We start from the raw sequence: 17,041 nt of genomic DNA, 5'->3' as shown, positions 1-17,041 counted from the left end.
GTTAACATGTCATGGGGTTGGCAACCAGTGTCACAAAACAGTATGTGTATTGTTTAATGAGAAATTAATTTGCTCTGTAAACCTGCATCTAAAGTACAATGGAAAAAAAAAAAATCAAGCTTGGGGAAAAAAAGAAATATTGATCAGTTTATTTTACCTTAAAAAAATACTTTTTACTTTTTTTTACTACCTTTTACTCATATTCCTAGATACTTCCATATTTTCTTAGGTTCCCAACAGTTAATTCATTTATAAATTATTTTCAAAATAATAGGTGTTCATCGCAAAATACCAATTCAAAGGAGAATATAAAATTGAACATTCAGGCCTCCATTTTCTATACAGAACAGTTTGGCATACATTCTTCTAGACTTTATGCATATGCAAATATTTATTAAAATACATAAAAATAAAAATTAAGTATTATATAGATGTATTTTTCATAGTATACTTTTTTCACTTAACAGTGTATTATTGTGGCTACAATTCCCTGTCATTATAGATAGATCAAAATTGATGATTATATCCATAATATTTTATATTTGTTACATAAAGTTTGTATGCTTTTAGATCAGGAAAATTAAGATTTCTACTCAGTAAATAAAGCCGATTTGAAGAAAACTTATTCTAAATTACCAAAATCACAAATGCAGTGTTAATTGTCTTTAGTAATAAGAGAACGATCAGCAGAATTATTATACTACCAAAATTAATTTATATGAGATTTTGTTAACTACAGTCGTTACCGTCTATTACTAAATAGCAAGTATGTTTGGAGTTCTTGTTTGTTGAATTTAATACCAGGGAGCAAAACTAATAGCACGGCACTGGTCTTTGATAAAGCGTCAACAATAATGTAGTTTATGAATTTGCGGATTATTTTTGTCTTCTGTGAATATAGCCAGGTTGTCCATTTTTAATTAGGACGTCATCTTGATTAAATGTGGATTACAGATTAAATGTTGGTGATATAGTTCTTTTAGTAAGAATATCGTTTAGTTCCAGAACAGTATGAATTTATAGTTGTAGAGGATGCTTTATAGTTGATTTGCTTTAAAATTTCCAGTGGTAAGATAATGTAAATTTAATTTTATTGTAGCTTATGAAATTTTAAAAGACCAAAGAAAATAATTACTTTTTACAAAACCTTTGCAATTCCAGAAAAAGAAAATTCTAAGAGCCTTGATTTTTAAATAATATGTTTAGAAGCACCATAAACTAAATAGTGGCTGTAAATCTGTGTCTAATTACTGGGTTTGTGGTAGTTTCAAAGGTACACTTAGAAGGTTTTCACGATGAAGATGTAATTTCACGACAAGACCACGAACAAGAAACTGAAAAACTCGAATTAGAAATTCAACAGTGTAAAGAAATGATTAAAACTCAGCAGCAACTTTTACAGGTAAATGTGAGTTGAGTTACCTTTTAAAGCTGTTCTCCTCTATGAAAGGCCAGATTTTTCTGTATCTTACTAGATTTTTAGTTCTCTATTTTATAAGATCTTTTTATTTATTTATTTATAAGATCTATAGTTTTTTTTTTTTATATATAGTTTTGGGTATTTTTTCCCCCATCTAAACTAAATCCTTCCCTTCATGCTAACACCACATGCCATTCCTTGAATAGTGGGTGCTTTGTCAATTGGGGCGGTAGCATTTGGGAAATGAGGAGCCTCAGTTAACTTTCTGATTCTTCATGATTTCTGTCCTTTCCCTAAAGTTTGACCCTGCCTTTGCATGTTTTTATTTCAGTTTGTTGGGCTGTTGCAGCAGCCCTTTAGAACTTACGATGTTTTTAAATTTAATAGCAGCAGCTTGCCACTGCATGTGATGATGATACCACTTCTCTGCTACGAGACTGTTATTTGTTGGAAGAAAAGGAACGCCTCAAAGAAGAGTGGTCTTTATTTAAAGAGCAGAAAAAGAATTTTGAGAGAGAAAGACGAAGCTTTACAGAAGCCGCTATTCGCCTGGGATTGGAGGTATTTTAAGCATAAAATTTCTTTTTAGAGCTTTTGAAAATTCTGTGTATGCTTCAGTAGAATGCTTCTCAGTTTTGCTTTTCATTGTTTACTATCTAATTTTTTTTTTCTGTAGTAGTTTTACCAATGATGTCAAAAATAACTTGCAATGGAAGGGAGACTGAGAAAGAACATGAGCTATTATAGAAGGATGTCTTTTTGCTTTTCTCAGATTTAGGAAAAACGAAATTTTTTCTTTAAAAAATATAAACGTTTTATTACGCTTTTCAGATTGGATTTCAACTGGTAAGTATTCAGCTTTGCAAAAGAGATCTCTTTTGGGCATCTCTTTATCCGCTGTCAATAGGTGTCATGTCAGAAGACCAAACCAAAAAAACCAAATGCATTGCCGTTGAGTCAATTCCGGCTCAAAGCAACCCTGTCGGATAGAGTAAAATTGTCCCATAGGGTTTCCAGAAGCAGCTGGTGGATTCGGGCTGCCAGCCTTTGCGTTAGCAGCCAAGTGCTTAACCACTGCGCTACCAAGGCTCCAGAAGACAATGTAACCAAAAGTATGTTTGTGGTTAGAAATAAAACAGTCAAGGAAATACAGTAAAAAATATAGCTGCCTCTCCATCTTCAGTCTCTTTCCAGGGTTGTACGCATTGACGGTTGACAGTTAACGGTTGGGGTTGTTGTATATTCACTTCTGCAGCTTGCCTTTTTTTACTCAGCAGTGCATACCATACATATTTCTCCTTCAAAAATTATAGGAGTAATGCCTGAATAAGATTTTTTTTTTAATTCCATGTAAAAAGCTATAAAGTGAGAAAATCTCCTTCCCCCCATCCTCAGATTCATTCTGCAGAGGTAACCACTGTTGAAGTTGTTAAGTTTGTAATTCTTCTGGCATGCACTGTTTTAACTTAAGTATATTCAAGCTTTTTCTCTTGATATATCTGTTGATTCTCCACTAAGAAAGATAAGGAATTTAGCATCCTTATAGTTCTTCCCACCTACCCCCTTCCTTTCCACATCTCCTGATTTCTTAATAATATTGTTACTTTTGCTCTTGTAACCATTTGTACTTTAGATGAATAACATGCTTAATGGTTCCATTTCATGTTTGTTCAACTTCTCAGGCAGTATCAGTTTATTCCTGCAATGAAAGATGAGAAAATACTTGAACTGGAACTCTTTGTTCCACTTCTCTTGCCCTTTTACTTTCCAGTTTTTGTTTTTGCTATTATTTTTCATTTTTAAAAGTTACCACATTTATATTCTGTAATGTCTGTAATCTGGGTATAAGTACTTTGTCTAAGGTCGAGACTTAAAAATTGAAAACCAGGAAACAACATTGATAACATCATGGTTATGTAAACATTATTTGTCCTGTAACCAAGTATGTTTATTTGGATACATAGAAGAGAAAATACTCTGTATTATTTGGACTTTCCACCTGGAAAAAATCTTCCATGTATCAATATCTTGTGGACTGTACTTTCTTTGTAGCTTCCTTTATGAGTAACTGAATCATATTCATCTGCCATTTTTCTTACATCTCATGTTATCCTCTTTCTTAGGTTTTGTTTTTATTGTGCTATATTACCGTCTTGAGTAGCTTTTTTTTTTTTTTTTTAATAAATAATGCATGAGTGTTAAATATTCAGAATTCTGGACTGTGCAAAAATATATTCACACTTGATTGGTTTGGCTAGATGTAGTATTAAGATTGAGACTTTTCCCTCAGTACTTTGAAAGAATTACTTTTTTTTTTTCCTAACGTTTGATTTTGCTAATAAGAAGCCTGATTGATATAAAACCTACATTACTTTGCAGATACCCTGTGTTTTGTTTTTTCCGTCTCTCGGAAAGCTCTGGGAGTTTTTTTGTTGTTGTTCTTAAAGTTCTAAAATTTTACCAGAATACATCTAAAATATGAAGATAGCTCCCTTTAGCCTGAAGATGCTGTGTTTTGTCAGTTTAGGGATATTTCGTTCTATTCTTTGTTTTTTCTTTCTTTGACCCCTCTCTTGTATTCTTGAGCTGCTGTTAGACAAAAGTTTGGCTACCTGAATCTGTCTGTAGCTTGTCTAAATTCTGGAGTATTTTCTCAACTGTGGCTTGTGGATCAGTGGCCTGGTCTTCAGCGAGATCAGTTTTATTATTCATCCGCTTAAGTTTTTATTTCAGAATTCTTCTTTTTAAATTTCCAATAATGTCCATATTCTTTGCTTTTTTTGAAGAGCATTGTATTATCTTACAGATGCTCATAACTGTCTGATAACATGTTACAAAGCTTTTAAAAGATTTCTTCCATCTCTTGAATTATTTCTGTTATTCATGGTCAGTTCTCTATCTCAACCTCTTTCTGTTATGCTGTTGGTTTCTTTCAAATGTTTAGTGATTGATGATTCTGTATTAATATTCATGAATGAAATGTTGGTTATTTTAGGTACTTACATATTGTTTCCTTCACAGTTAGGAAAGTCTATTTCATCAGTAACTGTCTTCCTAAGGAAACAGAAACAATTGACACTACTGTTGTCTCCCACCTGATGGGAACACAGGTTCTGAACTCGTTTCCCCCACTGCTCCAGGAGATACCCTTGGTGCTTTGATATCACTTCCAGTTTTCTGGTGCCCCTCCCTGCATGAAGCTCTATCTGCCCCTGGCCACCAGGGTCAGTGAGGGGTGAGAAGGGAGGATGAGAGACCTGACGGGTGGGGGAATATTTAGGTTAGAACCATCAGCAGTCCAGAAGGGAGAGATGTGGTATAATGTACATACGCCCTCGTGTGGTTTAGTGGTGGGGCCACTAGTACTCCTAGATGGCCAGAGACTGAGAGGGTCCTTGATGATGTAGGTGACTTCTCTCTTGTTTATTATTTTATATTTATAATGTTCTATATGTTTAAAAATTATATTAATATTCTGTTCCTTTTTTACATTTATTCAAAATTGATGTGAAAATAGTGATGAGTTTTATTAGATAAAACGAGTGAATTTTATATTTATATTCACATGTATACAATTTCCTCAAATGAAATTTTACTAGATTATTTGAGAAATATAACTGGATAGCCAGAGAGCAAACATAGATAACTAAAAAAAACATGTGAACTGGCATGTTATGTGAATGTTAAGACACTGATCAATATTTCTTGGTTTGCTTGTTATGGTAGAGAAAGGCATTTGAAGAAGAAAGAGCCAGTTGGTTAAAGCAACAGTTTTTAAATATGACTACCTTTGACCACCAGAATTCAGAAAATGTGAAACTTTTCAGTGCCTTCTCAGGAAGTGAGTACTTCAAAAACTCTTTTATCTGAACATGTACACAGATAAAATACTAGAAATTGTTAATATAAAACTTTGGAGGTCACTAATAAGCACTCTTCAACTGGAATTTAAAATCAACCATAATATTTTATTTTATTATAATCAAAGTGGGCATGATGGGGGGTGATGCATGCCAGAAAGAGCTTTTATTGTGAATGTAAGTATATAAAGTATTTTTTATAACTCAAAATCTAAAATATTTTTAAAATTAGATCCTTCTAAATGTTTATGGAATATGCATGACAGAGATTGCAACATTAAATAAAATAAAAAAAAGATTTTTTTTTTTTGGACTAAAATTATAGGGCTGGAATGGCTAGTCAAGCTAACTTGACTCAGAACTGTAAATGAGCCATTCTAGTTAGTTATCTTTATTATATTTAATACTTCACTAAGTGTACTGCGTTTTCCTTCTTCCATTTTTTCCAGCAGGTTCTGATCGGGACAATCTTACAGTACACTCAAGGCCACGGCAAAAGAAGCCTCACAGTGTATCTAACGGGTCTCAAGTTTGCACATCTAAACTTACTAAATCTCTTCCCGCTTCTCCTTCTACTTCAGACTTTTGCCAGACACGTTCCTGTGTATCTGAACATAGGTATTGATCGATAGGTGATCTTTTCATGTATCTTTAAAAATTGCTAGAGTTGCACTGCTAAGGAAAAACTGGCATGTTTATAGTATTAGCAATGGTAGAGACTTTGGAGAAGAATCTAGTAGATTGATCCATTCATTCTACAAATATTTATTGGGTATCCATTATAGGAATCATACTTAAAAAAAAAAAAGCCCGTTGCCATTGAGTCATTTCCGACTCATAGAGGCCATATAGGACAGAGTAGAACTGCCCCATACAGTTTCCAAGGAGCTGCTGGTGGATTCGAACTGCCGTCCTTTTGGTTAGCAGCCTAACACTTAACCACTGTACCACCAGGGCTCCCGGCGTTATACTAGGTACTAGGAATACAATAGTGAAGAAGATAGATGTGGTCCCTGCTGCCTTGGGCTAAATTATATAATGTGTGTGCTTGTGTTTCATACTTTCATTTTTACAACTTAAAATTAAGTCTTATTTACAGGATTTACGTAATATTTTAAGTACTTTAATTATATTCAATAGAAAGATACTGTTTTAATATTATGTAAAGTACACACTTTAAAATTTCTTCTGATCTGCCCCTTTTATTTGAGGCTGAAGGGCAAAGAACTGAGAGCAAGCTTCCTCATCCTGAGCTTACAGTAAAGAAGAATCTGCCCAAGGATGACAGTGTAAAAAAAAAGTTGCTCCTTGCCCCCAGGAGGCCCATAAATTACTATGAACTGTTGCATTTTGGTCTTCTGTCTCAAGTTGTTAAATCATTTTTTGATGGGAGAACATTTTATCGTGCTTTACATGAAAGTTTATGTAGTATATTAGATTTTAGTTCAGTAATTCATACACAGATTGTTCTGTGACATTGGTTGTAATCCCCCACAATATGTCAGTACACCCCCCACTTCCACCCTGGGTTCTCCATTTCCATTTTTCCGGTTTCCCTGCCCCTACCTGCCTTTTCATCTTTGCTTTTGGGCTAATGCTGCCGTTTGGGTCTCATGTAGTTGATTATTCTACAGAGTAACTTCCTCACAAGTGTTATTGTTTATTTTATGTTGTTGTTGTTGGTAGGTGTCTGTGTACAACAGTACAAAGCACTGCCCAGGCCTGTGCCATCCTCATAATTGTTGTTATGCTTGAGCCCACTGTTGCAGCCACTGTGTAATTCCATCTCATTGAGGGTCTTCCTCTTTTTCGCTGACCCTGTACCAAGCATGGTGTCCTTCCCCAGGGACTCATCCCTCCTGAGAACATGTCCAAAGTATGTGAGACAAAGTCTCACCATCCTTGCTTCTAAGGAGGATTCTGGCTGTACTTCCAAGACAGGTTTATTCTTCTGGCAATCCATGGTATATTCAGTATTCTTCACCAGCACCATAATTCAAAGGTGTCAATTCTTCTTTGGTCTTCCTTGCTCAATGTCCAGCTCACACATGCACATGAGGCAATTGAAAACACTGTGGCTTGGGTCAAGTGCACCTTAGTCCTTAAAGCAACATCTTTGCTTTTTAACACTTTAAAGAGGTCTTTTGCAGCAGATTTGCCCAATGCAATGCAGCGTGTGATTTCTTGACTGCTGCTTCCATGGGCATTGATTGTAAATCCAAGTAAAATGAAATCTTATAGCCTGTTATTTGGCTGAAAGGTGATCTCCAGAATTGGCTTCAGTTCCACATTAGAAGGGTGTCTTAGGGCTTTAGTCTCAGTTATTCTCGTCTCTATCAGACCAGTAAGTGTAGTCTTTTTTATGAATTTGAATTTTGTTCTATGTTTTTCTCCCACTCTAAGTGGGACCTTCTATTGTGTTCCTGGTCAGAGCTGTCAGTCGTCATAGCCGGGCACCATCTAGTTCTTCTGGTCTCAGTCTAGTAGAGGTTGTGGTTCACGTGAACCATTAGTCCTTTGGGACTGATTCCTTCCGTGAGTCTTTGGTTTTCTTCACTCTCCTTTGCTCCGGACAGGAAGAGATCAATAGTTGTATCATAGATGGCTGCTCACAAGCTTTTAAAACCCCAGATGCTACTCAGTAGGATGTAAGACATTATCTTTATGAACTATGTTATAGCAATTGACCTATATGTCCCCCAAGACAAGTTGTTAAATCATTTTTTAAGATAAAAAATGTCTATACTTCAGAATCTATCCAAGATTAATTTTGAACTAAGCAGAAGCAGAACATTCCCAGTGAAACAGAGCAGTAGAAAAGAGCAAAGGGTAAGTTAGAAAGTGTGGTTGGTGGTAATCTCTTCCTCATTTTGACACAAACTGCGGAAATCATTTCATTCATAGAATATTTTAGTCTATATCTGTAGGTCAAATACTGTTCCAAGGGTAATGGAAAACCATCAAGGAGTTTTAAGCAGAAGAGTGAAAAAAAAATCACAAATTTTCAAAAGATTACTCTGTTTATTTTGTGGAAAACAGATTGTTAGGGGGTCAGTAATATAAGCCAGAGATCCAGTTAGGAGATAGTATTGGAGTTGAGGTAAGAGATGATGGTCATTAGAACTAGAGTTATAACATGAAGAGAAATGTCTGGATTTGGGATAGTTTTGAACTTAGAGCCAGTAGATTGGCTGATGGATTAAATGTGGGAAGTAAAAGTTAGCTTACTTTACAGTCAAAAGATAATGTAAACTCAGAGTATTATATAGAATGTTATTGAAATCTCCCAAATTTGACCAATCAGAACTTTCTGTATAAATATAGGTACAAATTCTAGTCACCATTTATAAATAATGCATTCTATATCTAAGATAGAGCATAACATAGTTGCCCCAATTACTTTTATGTATTTTAAATTTTTACTTTTTTATGTAATTATTTTTAGTTATGAAATATTTGGCATAAATATTCTTTGAACACATTATTATGGATTTAATAAAGATAAAAAATCTGTAACAATGTATAGTGCCTACATCATAGGGTACCATGAGGATCAACTTAATACATGTAAAGGACTTAAAACAGTACCTGGTCCATTGTAAATATTTGGTACAGACTAAAATTAAAAATATATGCAAACATAAATAGACTACGAAATGCTTTTCTGTTTCGTGTATTATGAGGGCTATATTAAACAACATCAGTGGCATTGAAACAGAATTTTGGAGCTTTAAACACTGTTAAGCTATACACAGTTACTGGCCTCTGACGAGAGAGCAAACAGTTATGTAACTGTAACTAGTTATCAGTAAAGAAGCTGGGCAGCTTGACATGGTTACTTGAAATTTTTAATTATTTGGTGTATTTGGATTCCTTGCTCCTGGTGCACCTGGATAATAAGATTGTAGCAGAATAATTAGGAGTATTTTATAGCTTTTTTCTAAAACCGTATCCTCATTGCTCTTTATACAATGGGATTCTATTTGAAGACCGTGCCTTGGGTTCCACGCAGGGTAACTTGTATACTGAATTGCTCAGCAGGACTTAGCTGATGATTGCCGCCATCTGAGGTGGCGCTGAGGTACAGGACTTCTGAGGGCTGAGTTAGAAGCAGGTTGTTTTCAGTAAGTATTAGTTCATAAGTGTAAGCAAATTTGTTCGTTAGGTTTGGGTTTTGACTTTTAAAATTAAAAGCAACTTTTTTTCCCCCTAGGATTGCCAGATTTTTAGAATTAAAAGCAACCTTTTTTTTTTTTTTTTTTAGGATTGCCACATTGTGAGGTCGAGTTAGTGAACCAAAATCACAAAGAAGATACATTCAGAAAAAATGTTTTTGTGAAGAAAATTACATAAGATATTCAGTTGCTAAAAATGTATTATTCAGTGACTCAACTCCATAGATTCCAAGATAATCTTTTAAGCAGATTTCTTTGCTTTGAAGCTGGCTGCAGAGCATGCTTATCAGATTGTGTCCCTGAAGATGGGAGCTGTGTCTGTGCTCAGATGTTAAGTGTGTTACTGCCTAAAACCCAAACCGAAACCCTTTGCTATCGAGTCAATTCCAACTCATAGTTACCCTATAGAACAGAGTAGAACTGCCCCACGGGGTTTCCAAGGAATGGAATCGAACTGCCTACCTTTTGGTTACCAGCTGAACTCTTAACCACTGCACCACCAGGGTTCCTGGCACTTAGTGAAATTGAGCGCTATTGTAAATGCTTAATATGTATTAACTCATGTAATTCCCACCACAACCCTATGAGATAGGTAGTAGTAGTCATCTTATTTTACAGCGGAGGAAGCTGAAGAACAGAAAGGTTTAACTTGCCAAAAGTAACTGAATAAGCGTTCAGGCTGGGATATGAACATAAGCTGTCTGGCTTCAGAGTCTGGGCTGTCAACCACTTTTGTAGTCACTCATTAAATATCTGTATGGATGAATGGATGGATAGATAAAAACATGCATGAACAAATGGACAAGTAAAGAAGGAAACCATGAAGAGATTGGAAAGTAGTGGTAGAAAGGTGGGAATCTGGGGAATATTAGTTTTCAAAACCCACATGTCCTATATCTACCTTAGACTTTAGTTGGACAGCATGCTTCAGAGTAGGCTAAAGAGTTAAAGAGTTAAATGGATTGATTGATGGGTCGAATTTGAAACACTTCTCTTTAATATCCTTGACTGGTGTGTCATGAAAATTTACTTAGTACAAGTCAAAAAACTGATCAGACTTTAGACATTTAGACAGATCCGAAGTATAAAATTAAGAGGAGATAATAAGATCTACTTTTCTTTTCCCAACAGTTTAAGCAATGTACTGAATATAACTCCTGAAGAAACTAAACCACATCAGGTTGGAAGAGAATGTCTAAATCAGACGTGGAGCTTGGCGTCCAGACCTGGGTCACAGGAGGGTGGCTGCAGTGGATGCTCCTTGGCCTGCACAAATTCTCATGTGGATAAAGATGACTTACCTTAGGCATGTGGACCGGAATTTTCTTCATTCATATGTTCATAAACTCTTACATCTAAGCTGAAACAGGGTGTGTCATAAAGTCAGTCATCTCTAATAATTTAAGAAAGCTGGTCTGAGTTGTTTGTTTGGACTTCCCTGTCCTCCCCCAAAGAGCTTAAATGTTAAATCTATTTAAAAGGATATAAAAGCTTTGGATATGTATTTTTAGTAACAGAAGCAGCATCTGGTTCTGTGAATAAAGGAATGTATAGATGTTTGGATGAAAACAAAAGCACTAGAATGAGTTTCCTCTTATAGGTATTAAAAATAGCACTTTTAGGAAACTGATTATTGTAAATGTTTAATTTTTGTCTCAAATATAGTTGGCATTGGAAGTTTAGCCCTTTCTTGAATGTATACTGTAGATTTTTAACAAAGCAAGTTCTATATTTATTATGTTTAGTGTGATTTGAAATTACCTCTTTCATATGTTTTAAATAAAGTGAAATTTATGTATTTTTAGTATATAGATATACACAATTATGTTAAGAGATTTTAAGATTTAAAAATTTTGCATATCCATAATTATAGTATTTCATGCAAATAAAATTTTTTTAGTGATATTCTGTTTACAGATGTATTAGGGCCGTTGCCATATTACATTTAAGAATTTTTTGAATGCACCTGGGCAATAAATGTTCAAAAATTATTCCATGAAGCCAAGTACTTTAGATAACATTATAACATTATATTTTAGACATTTTTTACAGCATTAGATTTTTATTTGATAGATGTAGGGTATTATAATTTTAAAAAGGATTATGATTATAAAGTAATAGGGGCATAATAACAAAAGAACTTTTGGGGAAACAATTTAGGAATATTGGTTTAAGATATTTGGATGATAGAAGATATGAAGATATTTAAGATATTTGGATGGTCATATTTTCTTTATCAGATGGGTACCAGTACAGTAACATATGTACCAGCTAGGGCTTTGTATAGTGACCAATAATTTTTTAATAATTTTTCCAAGGTGTTTACCACTAATGGTAGTGGAAATATGATAATGTAAAAGCATCTGATTTTATAATCCAGATATTATGATACTCTGGAAAAACTTGTGTCAGTTCATTCTCAGAGCAGTCTTAAGCTCTTGTCTCTTGAATGTTTCTGATTGCATGTTTCTTCGTGAAAAGTATGTTGTTGCTATTAACAGTAAAAATAATAAATATAGGTGCAGGCTTTTTTCCAGCATTCTCATCACGAAGTTTTTAAGTGCCTAACCCTACTTGTCCCTGTACATAGACACCTACACAGATCCAGTCCTTGCTTGATATTGTAGTTCAGGCCGATGTGCAGTTCAGCCACTTACATACACTCACCCTCTTGTGGCTATTCCATTTAAATCCATCATATTAGGAGGGAAAAAGCCTATTTTCATCATCCATTCACTATCTATCACTCTTTGGAGTCGGGTAGCAGCAGCAGGACTGATAGGACATCATTAAGAGTATCTCATATGGCATTAATGACACTGTTCGAACAGTGACCACATTTGTTGTCTCAAAGAGTAGGCTCTTGAACAAAAAGTTAGTCAATCACTGCCTTCAGCTTGATGCATGATCCCTTGTTTACTGTTTAAAATATTAGAAATGTTACAAAATTTCATAGATATTACTACATTCCAAAGGAAGGAACACCTGGGGTATAGTTTTTCCTTTGCTACTGAACAAAAAAGTAAAGGCAATCAGAAATTAAAAAAAAAAAAAAAGATACATCTGTCAAGATCAATCTCTTTCTGCGGATTTTCCATGATGCCCTTTGCCAGAATTAAGCATTCTAATTTTTAAATCTTTTACTTTGGGGAATATTATATTTCTAGAAAGCAGCATCTATTTTTTGTTCTCACTTTAAAGCTGGCTGGATTCTCATATTGGAAAGGAAAATTCCTTGAGATTTACTTTAAAATCTAAGGTACGAAAGAAGTAAAACAGCAGTCGGGGTCATTGTACTTTCAATGCTGTTGTTAGTCTGCTAGAAGTTACATGTTATACCTAACAGCTTCACTTTTGTTTTGCTGTACATTCCAACTCCAAAAAGATCCCCAAACATCCCTAAGCCTCCCAAAATGTTGGAATGGTTTTCACGCTGGAAAACACCTGACTCCACACTTAAAACTCCTAGGGTTTTGTTTCCTTCCGTTTCAGGGTATTTGCAATGTTCTTATCAATAGAACTGTGCTGCAGTCCTACTTAGCCATGACTAGATGGTGGTGCCATAATGTATTTCAGCGCGAAAGTCGTTCTAATAATCTGAAACAGATGTTTTCTTGTTTATCAATATGTAAATCTGATATTTTGTACCTGCAGGTTCGTTTTTACATGACATCCATTTTGAATTTTCAAAGCCTAAAAATGACAAAACTTGAGATAAAATTTTTATTTCCTACTTTTAAGTTTTGTATCTGTAATATATTATGATGAGAAACTTAATAGAAGAATCAATGATACCAGAAAGTCATGACTAAAATTTAAGTTTACAAATAAGTTTTATTTTCTTATAGAAACAGCATATTAAGTGATTAGATTTATAAGACAGTCCACAGCAAATTGTTTACCTCATGGTATAATTGAGATACTATAGCTCAGAAAGAGGTCTGTATTTCATAGCTTACCTGCATGTTTCATAGGTTTGTGGTAACATGGGTTTTTTGGGGAAAAAACATTTCCTGGTGCATGATGAGAAGGAGAGCACCCTGGGACCCAGTCTTGACCCTCTCTGGTAAGGTGTTTGAAAGCCCCGGCACCCCCAGGGGAGGGGAGACAGAAGCTTTGCAGTGTGTGTGTGTGCTCCAAACACTTGTGAGTTAGCAAAGTCCTTATGTGATTGCTCTGTTGTAAAAATCTTCAAAGAACGTTGCCTGGTTAATGTTAATCATGTTCTTATTTCTAAAATGGATTTAAAGTATGGGTCATGGAAATTTAGTAAATACACTTTTTCATGTGTTTTTCTGAACTTTCTTTCAACCTTTTGGTCATTTTTAAAGGGCCTACTCTGTGTCAGGGGTAACAACATTCTAGTTACTGAGGATGGAAGACAAAAAAGCACATTCCCTGCCATTGAGAACGTCCAGGTCAAGTGGAAGAGCAGCTATAAAACCTAAATTGTAATAAACTACGGTGAATGCTATTCCAACATTCAGTCTGTTAATAAAACTTGGAGTGATGGTTCTGCTCCAGGACCACATATCCATTTCATAACAGTGATGTGGCTAGGCTTCCAGTTAAAAGTCTTGGCATCGTTTTCTGTGGGATGTACTGTATGGTAATGTTACCAGTTTATTTTGCTGTTTTTTTGTGTTGTACAGTCAAAATATCCTTGACCTCCAAAGCGGTATAGGATTTCCTCTCCCATGAGAACATTTATCATTACCTAGTAGAAAAACCATCTGTGAAAATGTAGGTGAGGATAATGAGAGGTTATTTTAGTCCTTTTTCTAAATACAGTGTCTTTTCAGGTGTATGCAAATTAAAGTGGAGTGGATATGGATTAAATTATTCATAGGAAACCTTGACTGGTTGAGATTTAAAAACAAAAATTTGTTAAACATTTGTTTACAAGTAACTGATTTCAGAGGCTTCATGAGGGACTGTAATGCTAGTAACACATACAACCCTAGTAAAGATTCACCTCAATATTCATGTTTAAGATTCAGAAATAGTTGTACCTAGCGTAATGCCTAACACATTGTAAGTACATCATATTTGTTAATCAGAAATATAAAATACTATGAAACTTAGCACATTTCTTCATTAGTGTGAATAAACTATAAATTTTAGGTTAGAATCCTTAAGCTTTTTCAAGAATAGGAACTGTATTTTATGACTGTTGGGGGTTTTGGTTTTGCATTGCCAACCCTACCAGCTTGGTTCTTTGCACAGAGTGTTTGGATAGAGTAAGTAACAAACAATCACAATGGCTGAAAACAAAAGTTTAATACTTGCTTATGAAATGTCCAGTGTGGGTGAATTAGGCATTCTGCCTCCATCTTTAGCTATGGCTTCTGGAACACATGGCCCTAATGTTGCGAAATTGGGGGGAGAGCAGGCTAGTGGATGGTGCAGACCTGGAAGAGACATTCCTCCCCACCTACATGGCTCTGGCCAGAGCCTAGGCCCATGGCCCCCCCCTAACTGCAGACAAGGCTAGGAGGGAGAGAACCTGGAGCTGCTTGCTGAACACTGCCAGTCAGCCTGCCACATGGTGTCATTGACGCTTGATATTTTGTCCTGTCAGTTATTTTAAAAAGTAGTAAAACTTATCACTGTGTGCAAGGAATTTATTGTTGATGATTAAAGCTTCTGTTCTTGGAAGGAATGTATTTAAAGCTTCTCTTACAAGCCTAACCTTTTCATAATAAGTTTCAAAATGTTCAAATGATAGTTTTACACATGTAGTTATTAAAATATATCACAGTGTACAGAATGCACACTTTTTTTTAATAACCCTGCGAGAGAGTATTACTCTTCGCAGTAAAGAGTTGGTAATGGACTCAGATGTTAAGTGACAAGCCCAAGGTCACATAGCTAAGAAGCCATAAAACTGGGTCTTAAACCCGCCCCCCCCCCAAAAACCAAGATCTGCCTAAATTCCCAACTCCGTACTGTACTGCTACACTTCCTTCTGGTATGACGTAAGTGAAATTGTTCAATTCTTAGCCCACTAACTACCACCTTACAATCTATACCAAAGGTATTGATCATTTATTTGGTCTGTGTGCAAGGCTCACACTTTTGTGAATGGTTGGCCCTGGTAATCCTATTCAGGGCTGGACCTCCACCTTTTTAAGATTAAGGTATTAAGGATCTAATTGGAATAGCTAATTCATTAGCAAATTAACAAGACCATTGAGTAATTCCAAGCGGACCGTCACCTCCTCCCTCCCACCTGAACAGCCTGCTTTTCCTCCCTGCACGTACAGACCGCACTGCTGCCTTTTTACTATTGGCTACGTTAGTGTGTGCCATGTCCCTCTGCACCATTCACAGCGACTGGAAGTATTGTTTTGTCCAAAGGTCCAGTTTCTTTTTGCAAATATTTCATTATGAGAAATAAAGAGGTGGCATTGAATAATGTGTATACCATTACACGACTAGAGAAAGAATAGTTACTTGCAAGACAGAAGTTTTCTAGTTCCCCTGCTGCATCTGCCTTTAGATACTCAGTTTCCTTGTTTCTGACCTAGGCAGTTTCATTCCTGGTTACAGTGCTGCGTAAAGCAAACCATACTCCAGCCCAGCACCTTGGTTAGAAAAAGAACCTTTTGCATATTCCCTAAAACCCTTAGACTGATATCCTAGAACCAGCCCTTTGTATCAGATTCTATTATGTGTGATACTAAACTGAGGACTAGTTGGTATCCCTAGGTTCAGACTCTTGCTAGTTCTTAGCCGTAACAGCCTGTCTTCTGTTAAGCCAACTAGTCGTCTGTTAACCCTAGTTATTACTTGATTATAATGTTGTAAAGGGAGCCCCTGAGTGGCGCAAATGGTTAAGCACTTGACTACCAACTGAAAGCTAGGCGGTTTGAACCTGCCCAGAGGCACCTCAGAAGAAAGGCCTGGTGGTCTGCTTCCAAAAGGTCACAGCCTTGAAAACCCTCTGGAGTGTAGTTCTACTCTGACACACACGAGGTTGCTATCAGTTGGAATCAACTCCACGGTAACTGATTGACAAATTGCACTGCATATCTTGAGCTTTTTTCTTGTGCAATTCTCAGCCCAGAACTGACTCCTCAGAATAACCTTTTGTCCTAATTTTTGATAAGTGAAGAGGGTCAATCATACGCATTTATTTTGTCACCCAGGCTGTAATGCCTGTGTGGAATACAATCATTACAGTATGTTACTTAGCCTCTTTTAGCCTTTTCTTCACTAATTCATGTTGGGCTTTTTTGTTAATTTACTCCTTCTAAGCAAAGAAGTGTTAAATAATAGAATATTATAGATTATTTTATCTCAGCGATACCAAACTTTTCCAAACATGTAAATACAGTTCTCTAGATTCTAAGTTTAATGCTCCAAAGAAAAATAGAAATCCAACAACTCGCCACACAAAGCCTTGGCACATATCTTCATTCTAAAGATCTTAAAGAAATAGAGAGTTTTAACTGGAATTTGAAAATTCAGCCTTCATCCTTCTGAAGCACTATTGCTTATTTTTTATCAAGGGCAAAGATCTGAGGAAACTACTTGTAAGTGCTTTAAATTCTTTTATAAGAAACAAAGACTGGTTAGTCACA

The 17,041-nt window shown here is 35.6% G+C and overlaps 1 protein-coding gene across 7 annotated transcripts in view; it reads left to right on the top strand.

Moving 5' to 3' along the window:
• The window catches only part of SSX2IP (SSX family member 2 interacting protein), a 65,986-nt gene extending 52,231 nt beyond the window's left edge, over positions 1 to 13,755 (top strand). For 4 of the 7 annotated variants that reach the window (XM_064282171.1, XM_064282170.1, XM_010591153.3 and 1 more), the window contains 5 exons: positions 1,266 to 1,402; positions 1,808 to 1,981; positions 5,147 to 5,261; positions 5,730 to 5,898; positions 10,587 to 13,755. In XM_064282171.1, coding sequence (XP_064138241.1) covers positions 1,266 to 1,402; positions 1,808 to 1,981; positions 5,147 to 5,261; positions 5,730 to 5,898; positions 10,587 to 10,761 — 770 coding nt within the window. In that variant the 3' untranslated portion in view covers positions 10,762 to 13,755. The remainder of the gene's footprint in view (positions 1 to 1,265; positions 1,403 to 1,807; positions 1,982 to 5,146; positions 5,262 to 5,729; positions 5,899 to 10,586) is intronic. The other 3 variants (XM_064282173.1, XM_064282174.1, XM_064282172.1) reach the window with 3 other exon arrangements.
• Positions 13,756 to 17,041: the final 3,286 nt, after the last annotated feature.

This window comes from Loxodonta africana, chromosome 3 (genome assembly GCF_030014295.1).
Source record: "Loxodonta africana isolate mLoxAfr1 chromosome 3, mLoxAfr1.hap2, whole genome shotgun sequence".
NCBI classification, from domain to species: domain Eukaryota; kingdom Metazoa; phylum Chordata; class Mammalia; order Proboscidea; family Elephantidae; genus Loxodonta; species Loxodonta africana.
This window is presented reverse-complemented; position numbering and strand designations above follow the sequence as displayed.